Source organism: Falco cherrug, chromosome 2 (assembly GCF_023634085.1).
Source record: "Falco cherrug isolate bFalChe1 chromosome 2, bFalChe1.pri, whole genome shotgun sequence".
Lineage (NCBI taxonomy): Eukaryota > Metazoa > Chordata > Aves > Falconiformes > Falconidae > Falco > Falco cherrug.
The window spans coordinates 26,203,927-26,220,530 of NC_073698.1; the positions used below are offsets into that span (position 1 = coordinate 26,203,927).

General features: G+C 35.2%; 1 protein-coding gene across 3 annotated transcripts in view; it reads left to right on the forward strand.

Annotated features, from left to right (window-relative positions):
• The window catches only part of NBEA (neurobeachin), a 510,084-nt gene that overhangs the window by 90,466 nt on the left and 403,014 nt on the right, over window positions 1–16,604 (forward strand). For all 3 annotated transcript variants that reach the window (XM_055702674.1, XM_055702673.1, XM_027815633.2), the window contains exons 2-5: window positions 2,595–2,826; window positions 9,075–9,175; window positions 9,409–9,504; window positions 13,253–13,374. In XM_055702674.1, coding sequence (XP_055558649.1) covers window positions 2,595–2,826; window positions 9,075–9,175; window positions 9,409–9,504; window positions 13,253–13,374 — 551 coding nt within the window. The remainder of the gene's footprint in view (window positions 1–2,594; window positions 2,827–9,074; window positions 9,176–9,408; window positions 9,505–13,252; window positions 13,375–16,604) is intronic.

Consider the following 16,604-nt stretch of genomic DNA (forward strand, 5'->3'; position numbering starts at 1 on the left):
ATACAGCTTGTTTTTAATAGTGGTGAAACATCCCATCACTTTAGACTGATACTGTGAGCTCTTTTTCAGTCTTTTAAATGTTACGGATTAGCAATTAATTTACATTAGCAAGCAAATACAGTTTGAATTATATTAGACTGTTGTGAATTATTTTAGTCTGTTTTAACCATTCTATGTTAGTTTATTAGTTTAAATTAGCAAGAATTTTACAGCGAATAATGTTTGAGAAAGGGGGATCAAACTGTATCAAACCTCTGTGTTCCAGCTGAGGTAGTACTATTTTTTTCCTTGGTTGTAGGGCCATCTGCTGTCAAAAACAAGTGGGAGAATTGATCTCATCTTAATTGGGTATCTCTAAGTTGTATATCTAAATAGTATGATAGAACTGTTGAAGTTAGAATGGATCTCTGGATCTTCTCTGATCCAACCCTGAGGCACAAGCTGGGCCAACTAGAGCTGGTTGCCCAGGTCTGTGTCCACAGAACTTTTGAATGTGTCCAAGGATGGAGACTTCACAAACACAATTTCTCATCCTGGATTTCCTGCATGGAAAGAAGTAGACACTTCCAGAAGGTGCTTGTTTTCATCTTAAGATATGCATCTGATAGAGTTTAATTGAATGTCTTCTACGGGTGCCTGTTTAACTTCTGTGTGTTTTTAACATAATCTCAGAGAGGCTCATCCAGGTGGAGAGATACCTGAAAAAACAACCACCCAGATTGCTGGTGAGGTGTGCACCAGTTACTGCTGTGTTCAGAAACAGAAACTCCACCTGGGTTTCCTTAAAAGTGTGGTGTTTTCTTCTGTAAAACTATTTCATTCTAAAGAATGACTGTAGAAATACTGTGCTTCTAATTTGACCGTTTTATTGCCTGCCCTTGGTAGACATTATGTGTTTACCAAATATGCAGAAATGTGATATGCAGTCACAAGTTCTACACTAAAATACTGACCATAATTAGGATAATAGATTTATTTGAATGTAATTAAATGTGTCAGGAGAACTAAGGAGGTAGTCTGTTTATATATTTAATATATTAGAAGCTTTTATATTAGAAAATTATAATTAGCAATTAACTGATAGAGAAAAAATAATTTGTAAGTGGATGAAAAGTATGAATCAAGGTAGAAGCCAAAGCTAGTCACTGCTTGCTTGCATTAATTCTGTCTGAAGAAAGACTTTGAATATTTGGATAGGTTTAACCATCAAACAAAAGTTTGCGTAGTATTTCAGCTTGCTTCTTGTTTGGAATTTATTTTGAAGGAATACCAACTGCTTTTAAATAAGCTATGAAATAGCCTTCAATTAAAAGTGACTGTTGAAATTATACACTTATAAGAGATGAATTCTGTGAATATCTTGATTTAAAACATATTACTGCAATTTTATATAAAATGCTGAATCAAATAGAAAAGAATGTGTTGCAGAATAAATTTATTCTAAAATTTATTTTTTTTTGCCTTTTTGAGTTAGGTAATATATTTGCCGTTATTGAACTCAGTCCTAGTAACCTTGAAGAATTTTGAAAGCACCAGTGTTAGAGTAGGATGCATGAGAGTCAGGCTTTGTTTCCTTCAAAACTGAAAGAAATTCTGCCATTAAAAGGGGTTTGTGTTTTTAAACTAAGTTTCCTGTTCAGTTCAGTAAGGTGTTCTGAATTCATCTTTTTTAAGTTGTGCAAGTGACCAACTGAAGTTGGTGAGTTCCATTCCTCAAAGATATACTTGGTCTTGACAATATCTTTTGCAAATTTTTGCTAATGCTTTTTCTCCCCACCCCCTCTTAAAACGTGCCTGTTAGTTGTGCTATTTAACTGGAGCTCAGGACTTTGGGTAGCATTTTACAAGTATCTGCATAGACAGGAGTCAGGCTGTAATTTCATCAGTACTGCTGTTAAATCAATTTTCGTCTGAGTGCCTGTTCCTCTCACAGTGCTGTCTGTCCCTTGCACCAGCAGTAGCTTTCCTTGGCCACACAATGAATTGATCTGTGGTATAATTAAGCAAGTTTTCCATGTCTGCATTGGTCCAGAGCAGATCACTGATCCTTCTTCTGAGCATGACTGCATGGCTGGGTGGGTGGTACAATGGAAAGGGCAGCAAGGTCTTGCAAACACCTAACTAAGGGCATATGTTGGTTTATATCAGGAGACAACATAGCAAAGTTATTTTCAGTGCCTTTATTTCTGAAAGGCGGATTTCTCTCCAGAGAACTGTGGGAAAGCCTCAATTGCTTTTGAGCTTTTCAGGTTCTGCAGCTTCTGCACTATGTCTCTCAGGGCCAGGTTACCACTTCAGTTACCTTACAGGAAGGAATATTTCAAGTATCTTCTGATTTTATGTTATGAAAGTGTTGTGTTCAACACTATGTCAAAATTTTAAGGTAGTGTTTTATGATATGAGTGTATGTATTTTGTACAAGCTGTGTTTTACATAAAACGATTGTTAATTTGCTGTCTTACAGATCATAGCAGTGAGTTTATTAAAATTGCCTCTCTCATGCAATAAAAATTTGCTGTTGGTGACAACAAAAGTATGAAAGATACTAAACTATATATAACACATTGTAATGCTGTTCTTGCTTTCTTTTGTAGCTGGTTGGTGGCGAATTTGATCTAGAGATGAACTTTATAATCCAGGATGCAGAGAGCATCACGTGCATGTCAGAGCTTTTGGAGCACTGTGATGTAACGTGCCAAGCAGAAATCTGGAGTATGTTCACAGCAATTCTACGTAAAAGTGTCCGTAATTTACAGACTAGCACGGAAGTTGGCTTAATTGAACAGGTACTGCTGAAGATGAGTACTGTGGACGACATGATTGCAGGTATAAATTGCCAACTGATAAAATAATCATTGCATTCTTGAACTGTCAATGTTTTGCGATTACGGAAGGGTTTGGGATGTCTTGGTTTCTACTGAAAGTGATATTTTGGTTAGTACTGCTGTTGAGTCAGAAGTACTTTTTTATCAATTTCAGAAAAATTACAAATACATATTCTTAGTTTAAAATATATGTAGATACATTGTTTAAAATAACTGCCTGTTAATTCACCTGAGAAGATAATGTTATCTTAGTGATAAAAAAGCTGTTCTGAACATAATTAAGAACAGTATCTTAGACTTAACTGTGAAAGTAATATTTTAGTTTTTAAGTGTGTTGACCATTTTGAATTATTCATATGTTAGAATTGTTATTTTGATCCACTTTAAACATAACCTATATCTGACGGCATATCAGAAATTATTCCTACCTTTGAATGCTGGACATTTGGATTATATTAAATGATATCTCATAATGTATAGCTGTGCTCTCTATAATATCTCTTTAGCTTTTATACTTGTGGGTTTTAATGTCCTATAAGTTTTTTACAGCATAAAAAAGCCCAGCATACTTTGTTCACCTACTGAAAACAAGTGATGAAGTTGTTGCACAGCTAAGTTTTTCAGAGTACTTTTGAAGGAGTTTATGTTATTCCAGACTACATCCTCTCAGTAGTAGGGTACAGATAGTAATCCTGAATTATTTGGTTAGAGGAGCAGCTTTGGTTGCCATACTTAAATACGGCAGCTGGAAACTGCATAGTTATCTGCTTCTTATATTTCTTGGGGAGAAATTTAAGCCGATCAATATCTTTCAACTCAATATAAAAGTGGTTCTTAATTTTTATATAGTTTGGGACTGATAGGATACCTACATTGTGAGACATTTTTAAAAGATTGAAGCGCTTTGTCTTTCATAATTCCAAGATTTTAGCAGATGGTTTGATTCCTGACAAATATATAGGCTTTATAAAACAGTAAACCAGCAAGGATTTCAGACCAGAAACAAGAGGAGAGTAACAGCAGCATGAAAACTGGATTATTCAAGTTTTGGCTGTTTTTCAGTATAAAGGTATCTCTAATATTAAAGTATTTGAAGAAGCTACATTCTGTATTTCATAGCAAGCTTGTTCATTAGAAATGTATGTGTAAATGCTATAACCAGAAGTGTTATGCTAAATATTGTACTGCAAGATTCAGACAGAAGTATAACAGATCAATAGATTCACAAAAGCAATGATTTTCACCAAGGATGTTTTGTTCTGCAGGATTTGTAAATATGTCAGAATAGTATAAAGGCAAAGATATTGTTCTATTCCATGTTAAATATAAGGCATTAGCTGATTAAAACAAACATTTCTTTCTTGAAGTTTTTCAGTGTTTCACTTATGGAAATGTGCTTACATCAGTAATCATACCAATAAAGTTTTTTCCAGTTTGAGCTCCCCTAAATAGTACTTCTGTATGTGGTATATGTTACTGTAATTATGTCCCTATTAGAGAGAAATATTTAAAAATGCTTAGCTAATTGTAGAAGTCAGAAATAAAGTGTATAGGATCTGGCTTCTAGGAGCTTTTGGAAACTGAAAAATCAGTCTAAATTTACAACCATTAATATAAGACAGGGATAGTTCATTCATAAAAAAATTAATGGAGCCTCTGCCCCATTAATCTTTTTTCTGAGAGTGGTCACACAGTACTTCAGGAAAAGACCTGCAGAAAAAGCATCAGTAAGCTTACTCTTCCATATACTTACATGGACAAAGAGAGCACATAGTTAATTTAAAATCAACACTGAAAATTGGAATTCTGATGACATTTTAGCTCTGCAATGTGTGTCAAGTGATTTGAATAGTTTTCTGTATATCATGGGCAGGGATTTAACAAAGTCATGCTTTGTAGGGTCTTTTCTCTGATAACTGAAAATTTATGAGAATGTGGAGGGTTTTGATAATTATTTGAAAAGTCATGGAAGCAACAAAATTCATCATTTTGCTTTTATCCCTTGATTTCCGCAAGCACCTCACCACCCTTTTATAAATGGCAACAATGCTGGTAATAAGTCAGAAGTAATAAATTCGTTCGTGTAATAACTAGTTCAGTGGTGGGCACTTGAGATGACAAAATCAGAGACAATGAATGCACTATCTGTGTTCCCCAATCTGCTACGCAGACATTGATGTCATTTGCCCTAAATATTTTTATGAACTTTCCAAACCCAAAGAAAAAAGAACTTTTCTGGCAAAATTATTTTTAACATTCAGGGAGGATGTTATGAACAAGACCTGTGTTAGTGCTTAGTCCTAGGGAGTTAACTACCACTTTTTTTCCCAGAGCAGTTGCTGCTAATACTCTGTCAGCCTAATGTTTTGCATTTGACTTTTGTAATTTTTAAAGGGTACAGGTTTTCTGTTTTTTTATTTGGGGGGGGGGGGGGGGGGCGGGGGGGAGGAGTTTGTTTTTAGGTCATCTCACTTGTTGCTTTGTGAAACACTGTGATTAGAACTAGGTAAGGTTTAAATAGATGAAACAGGCATAACCTTTGTTTTATGTTCTGACAGCAAGCTTTCAAGACCAGTTTAAGTCTGAAGCCACTGTCCTCTGGTTTCACGAAAGTAAGACAACAGCAAGTAAACATGTGCCCAACCTTTTGCAGTTAGAACTTGTCTGTTTAGATGAAGACTGTCAGGTTCATGAGGTTTCTCAGCACTTTAAATTTCTCACTTCTTGAGATTTTTCAGATTCTGTGGTCAAGATTAAAAGCCAAATGGGATCATTGCCATTGTATTCCAATTTGCTTTCCAGAAGCATCACCTGTCAGAAGTCATCTTTGTACTGTGATGATGTTATTACTTGTGTAGGGGATGGTCAGCCATTTTATCAATGGTTAAGAGGAAAAGATTATTAAAATATTTGTATAGGTGATTAGTACGCTTTTTTAACAGCTGCACAGAATCTTCCTTGTGGGATTCAGTTTTCATAGTTCTCTATTTCCAGGTGATGAGTGGCGGAGCAGATCATCTGCTCCGAGACACTCTTTGGGATAGTGTGGCTGTAGTACCTACAGAAAAGTCTGAACGGTGGATGAGAAGGTATCCTGAACTCATACAGAGTGGATATGTCTCCCTTGATCCCCATTTTATTGCCTGTGGTTCTGTTGTGATACTGTAGCTTATTGTTCTAAAACAGCTGGAACTGAATTCTTAAGCACTGAAACAGTTCCTAGTTTTTAAGCAAAAATGTTAGGGTTTGGCTGCTCTGTCATTAATAGGCTGTTAACAAGTGTTTCGCTTTCAGCTGGTTCCATAAGAAAAACTGCAAAATGATGACATTCTCTATTGCCAGTCTGTAGAAATTAATTTACTTCACCTACAGAGTTAAAATTCAAAATTTCATGACAATCTTATTAAAAAGTTAAGGAAACATGAGGGAAGTTTTCCTGAAGCTGGGTTTCCAATGCTGTTTAATATGTCTTCTAAAGCTTATGCCATCCCATTCATTTTAATATGTGCTCATTATTACTTGAGAGACAGGCAGGATCTTTTACCCTTGTTTTTTCCTATTAAATGACATAATAAAGCATTCCTTCAAGGTTTCTGTTTAATTTATAGATCATACGTAAACTGCTTAGTATGAAAGTAGTCAGGAGGTTCCATTAACAGAAATAAAACCTGTTGCATTCTATGCATTTCAGAAATGCATTAAAAATGAGAAACAGTGCCTGTTTTCTCCTTCTGGACTTAATATTATTTTATACAATCTTGTTTCTGAAATGAGATCATAGATACCAGTTATATATGAGATCTTATTTAATGCAAAGAAATTAAGTAAACATCTTAAAAATTCAGTTGTAGTATGTTTTGTGAACTTTGTCCATTTATAGATGAGTGGATTATTAGGATTTATAAACCAGCTGTGGACTGACTCTTTTGTATGAGATTTCTAATAAGGATGGATAAAGTTATGTAATAGAGTACAGTTCTTTTGAAGTCTTATTAAACTGAAACAAGAAACAAACCTTCTTTAGAGGTGTTTACAGCAATAGCTTGAAGTGGCATTAAGTGCTTTGACTTCCACAGTTCTTTGCTTTCTCTTTACTTGTTATCTACTAGGCTTCAATCCTTCAGGTCTCTGTTTTACCCAGAGTTACGTTGTTAGGGAGCTTACATTTATTTCTCTCCATCAGTGTTTTATTCATTTTTCTAATGCCTGTGAGTTATCAACATCTTCAGTAGAAATACGAAATTTTCTGTGCCACAGGGTAGTACAGGGCTATAACAATGAGACAAAGCAGCACATGTTCAGTGTTTTTAAAAACCTGCCAATCATTTCTGTGTTTGACTGTATTAGTTTACGCTTTTGTCATCTGTGTTTGAAGATTATTTTATTTAATGATGTTCTGATTTTCACGTAAGAACTTTGCTTCTATACAACAATTTCTCTATGTAAAAGAAGCAAAGTTTGAAGTAACTTAATGTAAAAAGCAAGTTAAAACTACAAATAAGAATTGGGAAATTCTCAGCCAGACTGGTGTTCTGGTGGTTGCTTGTGCTGATTTGCCTTTCAGCGTGTTGCTGTTCTCAATTTCTAATCACGTACGATATGTGCAATCACTGCCAGCTTCACACTGCAGGCTGGAGGCTGTGCAGCAAAGGGGGCAGATGCTTGTAGGTACCAGAGGAGGAGCTGAGTCATAGAATTCACCATCATAAAAGAAAAGGTGGTTTAGTTTTTGTAGTTTTATTTTGATTTCTCTTAATAAATTCTGTCACAAATACAATGTAGCACTAATTTTAAAGGGGAGATTAAATAAACTCTTCCTTTAAAGAAGGGGGGGGGGGGGGGGGGGGAATCTATACCTGAACATTAGGAATATATTCAGATCTTATGGTGAAAATGTCTGCAAATTACAGTGTTCTTCTTTTGCTTTTCCTGACGTGCTTTTTCACTCACTGAACAGCTTACTGTGTCCTGTAAATTAAGTATTTCATTCTTCACACATGCCTTTTTCTTACTGAGGACCAGAGGTTGGATGCATAGTGGAACAAGTTAAATAGATATGATGATTTTACTCAAAAACACATGTGCAGGGATTTGCAGAGAGAAAATTTATTTTAAAACAACATGTCAGCGTGAAATGTCCTTGAAAAGGAGGGATGCTTTTTAAGACTACTCTTTGACAGTACCTGTAAGAGTCATCCTTTCACTAATGAACAAGGAGAATATGTAGTCCTGCAAATAAGATATAAACTTATTCAGTTCTTCTACAAGTTTAACAGGGGGAATTTTCTGATTGTTGTGCAGATTGAAAAAGTTTACTAATGCTGATTCTATTGTGTCATAGCCTTTTTGTTTTGGAAACTGTGCTTCGCTGCTTGATCTCTGAATTAAATTTCTTATGCCACATCTGTGAAGATAAGCAAATTATTTTGCTTCCTACTAGAGGAAGTAGTAATTCTTAAGTAGTGTATATTTTATTCCAGAAGAAAGTGTGGGCTGTAAGGTGAGGTCCAGCACCCCACAATTAAAGATCCAAGCACTAGCAGTAATTTTAAACCTGATATTCTCTGAAAAGCAGGCTATGTAATGCTATTACTTTAATAATTTATGGGGTTTGATATGTTTTAATGAAAGCTGTATTACATAAATTCGTGAGCAATTTTGATCACTTCTTTTAGTTGTGGTCTTATTATTGCTTTCTCACTATGATTTTTTTTTGAGGGTTTTTGTTTGTGGGTTGTTTGGGTTTTTTTTCCCCTGGCCTTTCATTTTGTTAAAAATTGGAAGCATTATCACTGTAGCAAAACTGTAGGAACCATACAGATTCTCAGTATAATGCACTGTGCTTAAGATAAAAAGTACTGTCAAGCATCTTTTAGATCAGAGGTTTTTGAAAAATGCTAACTTCAGAGGAATGAAGAAACACTTGTTCCAAAAGTGTGTAACAGAATGGAGCAAGCAGAAAGTTCACAATGTATGATGAATGTTGTAAAATGGGAAGAATTAATTCATCATAAATCTAATAAATACTTTGTTCAAAGTGTAATGCAAAATCTAAAACTGCATATGTAAATTTATTTCTGAAATAACTAAAACAGCAAGAATATGAAATCCTTTGTAAAATATTTAAGGCAACTAAGTTTGATTTTTAGAATTTGTGAGTACACCTACATTTAAAGGTATTAACTTTTTCAGCTTTTTTGTCAAAACAATGAAATTCAGAGTTCAGAATAACTTTATTTTCCTTTGAAGATCTTCTAGTTGATATGTTGGGGGTTCTTGCCAGCTACAGCATCACTGTCAAAGAGTTGAAGCTTTTGTTCAGCATGCTTCGAGGAGAAAATGGAATCTGGGTAAGCTGTGATCAGATAAAGCATTGTCATTCCATTAGAGACTGAAGTTAACGTAAATTGTCTCCTGGGACATATAAACTTGAGTATTTGTTTTCATGTTGATTGAACGTATGAAGTATTTTTGCTAACTACTTTAATTTGCTGTGTTGTTTGAAAACCGTCCGGTTTCTGTTGTAGCCTAGAGAGTACAAAATGGTTGTATTGACTTTTGTGCAATTTCCTTGTTTTCACAGCCAAGACATGCGGTTAAACTATTATCAGTCCTCAATCAGATGCCGCAGAGACATGGGCCTGATACCTTTTTCAACTTCCCAGGCTGTAGTGCTGCAGTAAGTTTACAACCAAAATACTACAACTCGAGGATCAGATACATTTCTCCTCATTTGCATTTGCTTTCATTTGGTTTCAGAAATTCTTGAAAAGTAAGCAAGAGGGGAAATACATGCTTGAGTAGTGCAGACCTTGCCTTCCATAAGTTTGCAAGGTAGTTGTAGTGTTGGGAAGCTGCACTTGTAAGGACGGAATGTCAACTAGGAGATTTTTGTCTGGGGAAGTTATCATAGAACTGAAAACTGAAAATTCCAAAGAACGGCATTATTTTATTTGAGTAACGTAATTGATGCTATATAGACCAGAGGCTTGAGGAAGAAAACAGGGATGAGCTTGTCCATGTCATCACAGTTTACAGTGGCAGCTGAGTCATAAGCTTTATTATAGCTTTTTGTCTGAAATCCATCAGCTGTTTCCTTTCCCTGAAGGCAGTGATTTAAATGCAGTCTTCTTTTGGCTTTACTATTTGAGATAACTTATGATGATGTAATTGTATTCCTTTCTGAACCTTCTCAAATAGACATTTTCTCTTCCATTCACTGCATGTATGTTCAGAAAAGCCCAAGAATAAATTCAAGTATTGTATACAGATCTATAAATGTGATTATTTAGGCAGTAAATACAGATGCTTACAAATAAGAAATCCAGATTTGAGGTTCGATTCCATTCTGGTATGGAATAGTATATGCTTATGGTAGAACTTGAAATCTTTTAAGGGGAAGTAATCCTGAGATCCCTGTCTTTTCATGCCAGTCCGTGAAGGATGCTAGGAGCTTTTCTTGGGCTGTTCTGCTTTTACTTCCTCAATAGCATTGATAGTTGTATTCAAGCATAAACCACCACCTCCTGTTCTTTGTGAATACAGCTGTTGGTGTGGCAGATTGCATTAGGGAAATAAACTTGCTGAAAATCACTGTTTTTCACCTGGGTTATTTTTGGCTGGATCACTTCCTTGATCTTGTTTGATATTCAGCTGCACAAACAGATGTGTCAGCAAAATGCATAGGGCGGATTGTGTAAGGGATTAATTACTGAGTTTTGAAAGACACAGTTTAATTTGCTACTGCTAAATTAAAACCACAGTTAACCTCTCCTAAAAGTACATGCAGCAGCAAGACAGCTGTTGCAGAATATGAATGTCTATGATGACACATGCTGCTTTGACATTTCTGGGCTTCAGAGGCAAACCCTGATGAAATGTCTCTCTTAAATTTAATTTTGTATCAGAGCTTCAAGAAAAGTTCTGCAGGGGAAGAATTCCAAACATTTCTCCCTGTCCAAAGAGGTGCATCAATTACAGGAGCATAAAGATTTTCTGGATTGAAATGCACAATAAGCATTTCTCTTTCCTAGGTTAGGATCTTGTTTCACATCATTGACTGTGCACCTGTAAATCAAGAAATTTCAGTTTCAAATTTACATGTCTTGAGTAGTGCATGTTGGATTACATTGTGAAGTTCTGGAGAAAAATCATCCTCTCAAGTGGACCAAGGGCAATTACTTACAATGCGACCCAAACAACAAAGCACTTAATTAGGAGAAAGAGACTGGATATGACCTAGTTTACTGGCATTGAGTTCAGGTTTTCAGCTGTGATGCACAGCAATGACATCAGACAGAGAAACAGCATAATATTTACTTGGCACAATAAATATCACATTGGCCCTCTTTAAAATTGGGTGCATTCTCCTCGTATAGCCAAGGCTTCAGTGGCAGTATGAAAAAGCCAAGAGTCTACTGATCTTGTCTACTGATAGAGCCAGTCTGCTGATCTGCTGGTGAGAGCTTTTCCCAGGCTCTTCCCAGTACTGTTACATCTGTGCTAGTCTGTGTAAGTAGCACAGGAGTCACTGCATTAGGAGACACCCTGTGGTGGAGGCAGTGTTCCCAGGTGTTGTTCCTGTCTTTTCCTGTTTCAGGCAAGGAACTCCCTCTCAGGAGGCAGGAGCGATATCCCAAAAGTTCCTTGAAATGTTTTGTACTGAGCAGTTAGAACCAGGCTAGCAGCAGAAATGGTGTTACTACTTTTGTCTAGTCAAATGCTAGAATAATCTGAGCACGTTGCTGTATCTGATTCTAAAATTTACTGTGAGTTCCCCATCATTCTTACTTACCTATTTCTCTGCTCTTAAAACTTTCTCAGCAATTGCCTTGCATATAAAAATAATGAAAAGTCAGTCCCACTCTGTACTTGCTACATTGGCATAGAATCCTGGTGTGGTTATTCTGACTCTGTTGCCCAGAGACTAATGTCCATTCTCATTTTAAGCAATGAACGAGTTTGTTACGTTTCTTTGTAGTCTTCATTATGAATCTGGACAGGACACAATTTGAGCACTCCTGAGCACTTTCCAACTGTGACATTCTAAGCATCACAGAATCATGGAAGGGTTGATGTTGGAAGGGATCTCTGGAGGTCTTCTCGCCAGCTTACCTAGTCTGAAGCAGGGCAGCCTAGAGCAAGCTGCCCAGGACTGTGTCCAGATGGCTTTTGAGCATCTTCAAGGATGGAGACTTCACAGCCTCTCTGGGCAACCTGTACCAGTGCTCAGTCAGTATCACTGATGGCTTTGATAAGAACCCAATGTCATCAGTACAAGGATTAACTAACTAGTCTTTATTATTTTGAAATGTGATAAGAGTTAAAATGATCTTAATGAAACTGAAAAATATCAGTTAAATAAACTTAGAAATAACATGCTATTTTTATTTGTAAAAATATTTTCTTCTGGTTTGCATTCACATACAACTTATTTCAAGAAGCACTATTAAAGGCTGTTTATTCCTTAACTACTTTTGCATGAAATATTCTATATTTTGTCTGATGGAGGGAGAAAGAATTTATTGTAAGTAGTGCCTACTACAGTAATCTCTAAGTTACTACGACCATTTAAGTTCTTAGATTTTTTTTATATTACTTCAATTTTTGTATAGTTCTGATACTGAGGGGAAAAAATATTTTATCTTTTATTGGTATTATAGAAAACACTTACTTTGTAAGTGACCTTGGAAGTTCATCTTGTCTGATTTCTTCTCTAACAAGTACCTAACTTCAAAGTTAGATCAGGTATTCAGGGTCTTGCCCAGGGATAGAGTTCTCTCAAAGCTCTTCATTAGTCAGCCCACACAAAAAAAATGAATGAAAAAACAAATTTCTTCCCAGGCCATGCCTTACTATTAATGTGTTTAACTGAGTATGGGGGTAAAATTTTCAGTCTCTTACCTTACTAAGTGTGTATGGGAAAAAAAACCAACTGATAGTGCTCTTGAATGTCAGAAAACAACCTATTTTATACTGTAGCTTTAACAGTGAATCTCTCAACCAATATATCCCCAACCAACTTGGGATTCATTTGACCTTAATGTTTAACTCTGTTGATAAGATGCATACTTACTGAAGGCTGAATTTATAGTTTAATTTCTGCAGAAGTCACTTTTCTGTTTTTTTCTCTTAATATTGCCTGTTCAAAAATTTAATTCCATGTCTTCTATTGGTAGGATTTATGTAGTTAAAATGAAAGTATTTTAAAATAGATGGAAAACCAATGCATTTATTCAAAAGCACTATTTGAAAGGTGGGGTTTCTTTTATATATATTGTTCTTTAATATTTGAAAGTTAAAGCAGATCTGGAGGTCTAGAATGACAGGATTTTAGAGGGGCATTACCTTTAACAATACTTCTCAAAAAATTCATTTCTTCACTTGCTGTTTCCTTTTTCTCCACCCCCCACCCCACCCCCCTCCAGGCAATTGCATTGCCTCCTATTGCTAAGTGGCCTTATCAAAATGGATTTACTCTTAACACCTGGTTTCGTATGGATCCACTAAACAATATCAATGTAGATAAGGATAAACCCTATCTCTATTGGTAAGTAACTTATAATGCTGCAGTTATGGTTTGGTTTGGCTTCCTAATAACAGTTAATCTTTCCCATTGTTTTTAGTTTCTGACATACTTCCCCACCCCCCACCCCCCCACCCCCATATATCTACAGATTTTAATGCTGCTTACTTTATACAAGCTCTTACAAAGTCTTCTGTCCTTTTTGCTTTGCAATTTATAAATTCATGGATGCAAGATATATGCTTTGTAGGTAAACCTTAAAATCTAGTGTGGTGATTTCTTTAGGAATTTTAAAATACATGATTTCTTAGAGCTGTAAACTGAGAAAATGTCATTGTATTTTCTGTTTGGTGTTTAAGATCCTTGGCTGATGTCAGTACTACAAAACAAATCTGTTATACTCAGAGGGCACTGTTTGCATGTTATCTAGAGGTTATAGAAAGTAGATCTGTGAATATAAAAATGGCTCACTGATCACCTGTTCCCAAAAGTGAAGCTATATTTCATAATACATTAGTCGCAGGACAGACAATTTTAGTTTACTTAGGTTTGCTGTTGTGATGAAAATAGAAATAAGTCACATCCTTAATAAAGTCCTCTGATACTTAGAAATTATACAATAATAGTAAAAATGTGTATTTTATTGGTCAATCATGAGAAAAGTTTTTTCAGAAGTTAATTGTATACTGCTGAAGTATGGTTGTCTTAGCTGAATTTAAAAAAAAGGAATCAGGAAAATAAGGAACCTTCTGTTGTGTCAGAGCATGCTGATATTTTCTTCAGAACTTCTTCGTTCTTTATGTGTTTGCTATTTAGTATGCTTACCTTTTCTCATATTCTTAAAGACTGTGTATCAGCTGTGCAGAAAGATGAGGGCTGAACATAAGCAAGATCTATCAAGTTATATCAGCTCAGGAAAACAAGAATAGCACCAGGAGGGATGTAACCAAAGTAACGTTTCTCACTTTGTAGTCATTTCAGGTAGTCTAAAGAGTAGTAGTTTTTAGTAATCAGCTGAGGAGAGGACCAGTAGATGGGGTCTCAGGAAGTTACTTGTACTATCAATACATAAAAATCTTACTATGCTTTTACTTGACAAACTAAAATAATTCATATTTTTTATGGAACAAATGTCTTCTTAAAAATAATTCAGGTTTATTCTGAAGAAAAAAAAACCTATACATTTTCTCTAAATTACCATCTGGTATAATGCTTTTCCATGTGTCCGTTTTCTGCTAAGTGCTAGAGTCATTTTACCATGGAGACCTTTTCAAGCTGTTGGCTATAGCTGTTTTTATCAGTATGATCTATATTTATTTTTTTTTTCAGTCTGTCAAGGACAGTAACAAATGCAATTATAGGACTGAACATGCATACAGGAATTTAACATGATAATTTGTTTCTTGGCCAGAATTTATGTTTCAAAATTGGCAATCTCAGGTGATGTATTTGATCTGAGAATTTTATACTGCCTCTGAACAGGAAAAGCATACTCCAAAGCTGCACAGCCTGTGATGCACGCTGCTTTCCTTATAGTTAGTAGTCTAGAAAGACCTTTAGCTTGAGTGATGTGATTCTTTCCGATTGCAATATGATGCAGAAGCAGCAATGGTATTAGGTTAGAATAACTTCAGATGCTTTATTATTTATTCTTACATATATTTTATGCTGTGATGTAGTTCTGATTTTTGTTATGATCTGATTACAATTCTAAGACTTTTGAGCATGTTTTTTAAACATATTTTTGCATCAAAATAGTTTAAAATTCTTCATGTGTTAAGGTTTCCTCAATATTTATATTTGTGTCAGAGGGAATTTAATTCTGGTTCTGTTTTTACGTATATTGATTTAGAACTTTTCTTTAGCCTATATTCACTTTGCTACAAAGAAGTCGTATAGCTTAGAGTAATTGCTACGTGTATGTGTCTTCAATAAATGGAATTTTCCTTGAGTAGAGTTTGGTTTTGAACATGTCAATGAATAAACCCTGAAAAGCTGCCCTTTGAGTTATCAAAGAAGCCTGAATTTCTTCCTTCAAAAGAATTCTGGGTCTTACCTTAACATTATATGCTAAAGAAAGTTTGTTTTTTTTTAATTAACATACTTCTTACTAGGTATAACCATTACATTTCCATATTTGCTTAAAAAAAAATCTCCACTGTCAGTATGATTTAGCTGTAGTAAGTTTATATAGTATCTGTTTATTAGATTGATTACAATAAAGAGTCTTGCAGAGTAAGAAAACTTTTTTTTTTTTCCTATGAGTTTATCTTTCCCCACGGTTGATGTGTGCTTTTCTTGGTTTTCATTTTTTTTTCTGTTTTCATAACCCAGAATATACCAAAATAATGTCTTCTCTATTTTGTTGTTACACCTTGGAAACCTTGAGAGAAAGTATAGCCCCAAAACATATGGAGTTTCAACTCTCTTATTGTAGTGCACTAAAGGATAACCTCTCTAGTATAAACATAGGTATTTTGCTACTTGCACAGACTCTTCAATTAATATTTGGGCACATTTGTGCTGAATTAATGGCTTATTGTCTGACACACACACACACTTGCACACACATAGCTTTAATCACAGTTCAGTGTCTCGCTTTCTTATATTACCTTGTGTTATGTATTATATGTAAAGGGAGAGTTTTTCTCAAGAGCAGGAAATAAGACTTCTGTGACTGACAAGGTGGAACTTGGCAAGTGCTTTGTATGAGCCACAGAAAGATGTCAGTCTTACAGAAATCAAATGCCAAAATTGGTTCTGTTTAAATAGAATGTAAATGTAATACACGCAAGGGAAACTGAATATGCAACCTCAGAAGGAAATTAGGAACAATGCAAATTCTTGTCATTTTTACATGGTGGCTTAAACCAAGCCATAATTAATAAGTAGAAACAGGAAAAATATTCAAATTAAATCATTTATCTAAACTTCTTTACAGAGATTTTAGACTGCCACATGAAAAGTTCAGTCACACAAAACCACCACCAAAAGGAAAGTATCAAAGTAAAGATTTATTTTCTTTTAGTGTGCTTTTTGAGCATGTATATTTTCATGTTTAACTAGGTGAAAAATGTGTCATATTGATTAACTCTTTCTTCAGAGTTTCTTCTTGAAAGTCATCTGTCTTCTAAGCAATCTTTGTATTAAAAGCAGTAACACAGTAGCATGCACAACTTCAGAGAAGACTCTTGATTTGAAGCAGAGGTACTGAAAGCAAAGTCAGCTAGAACAGATTCCTCAGGACCTGCTCC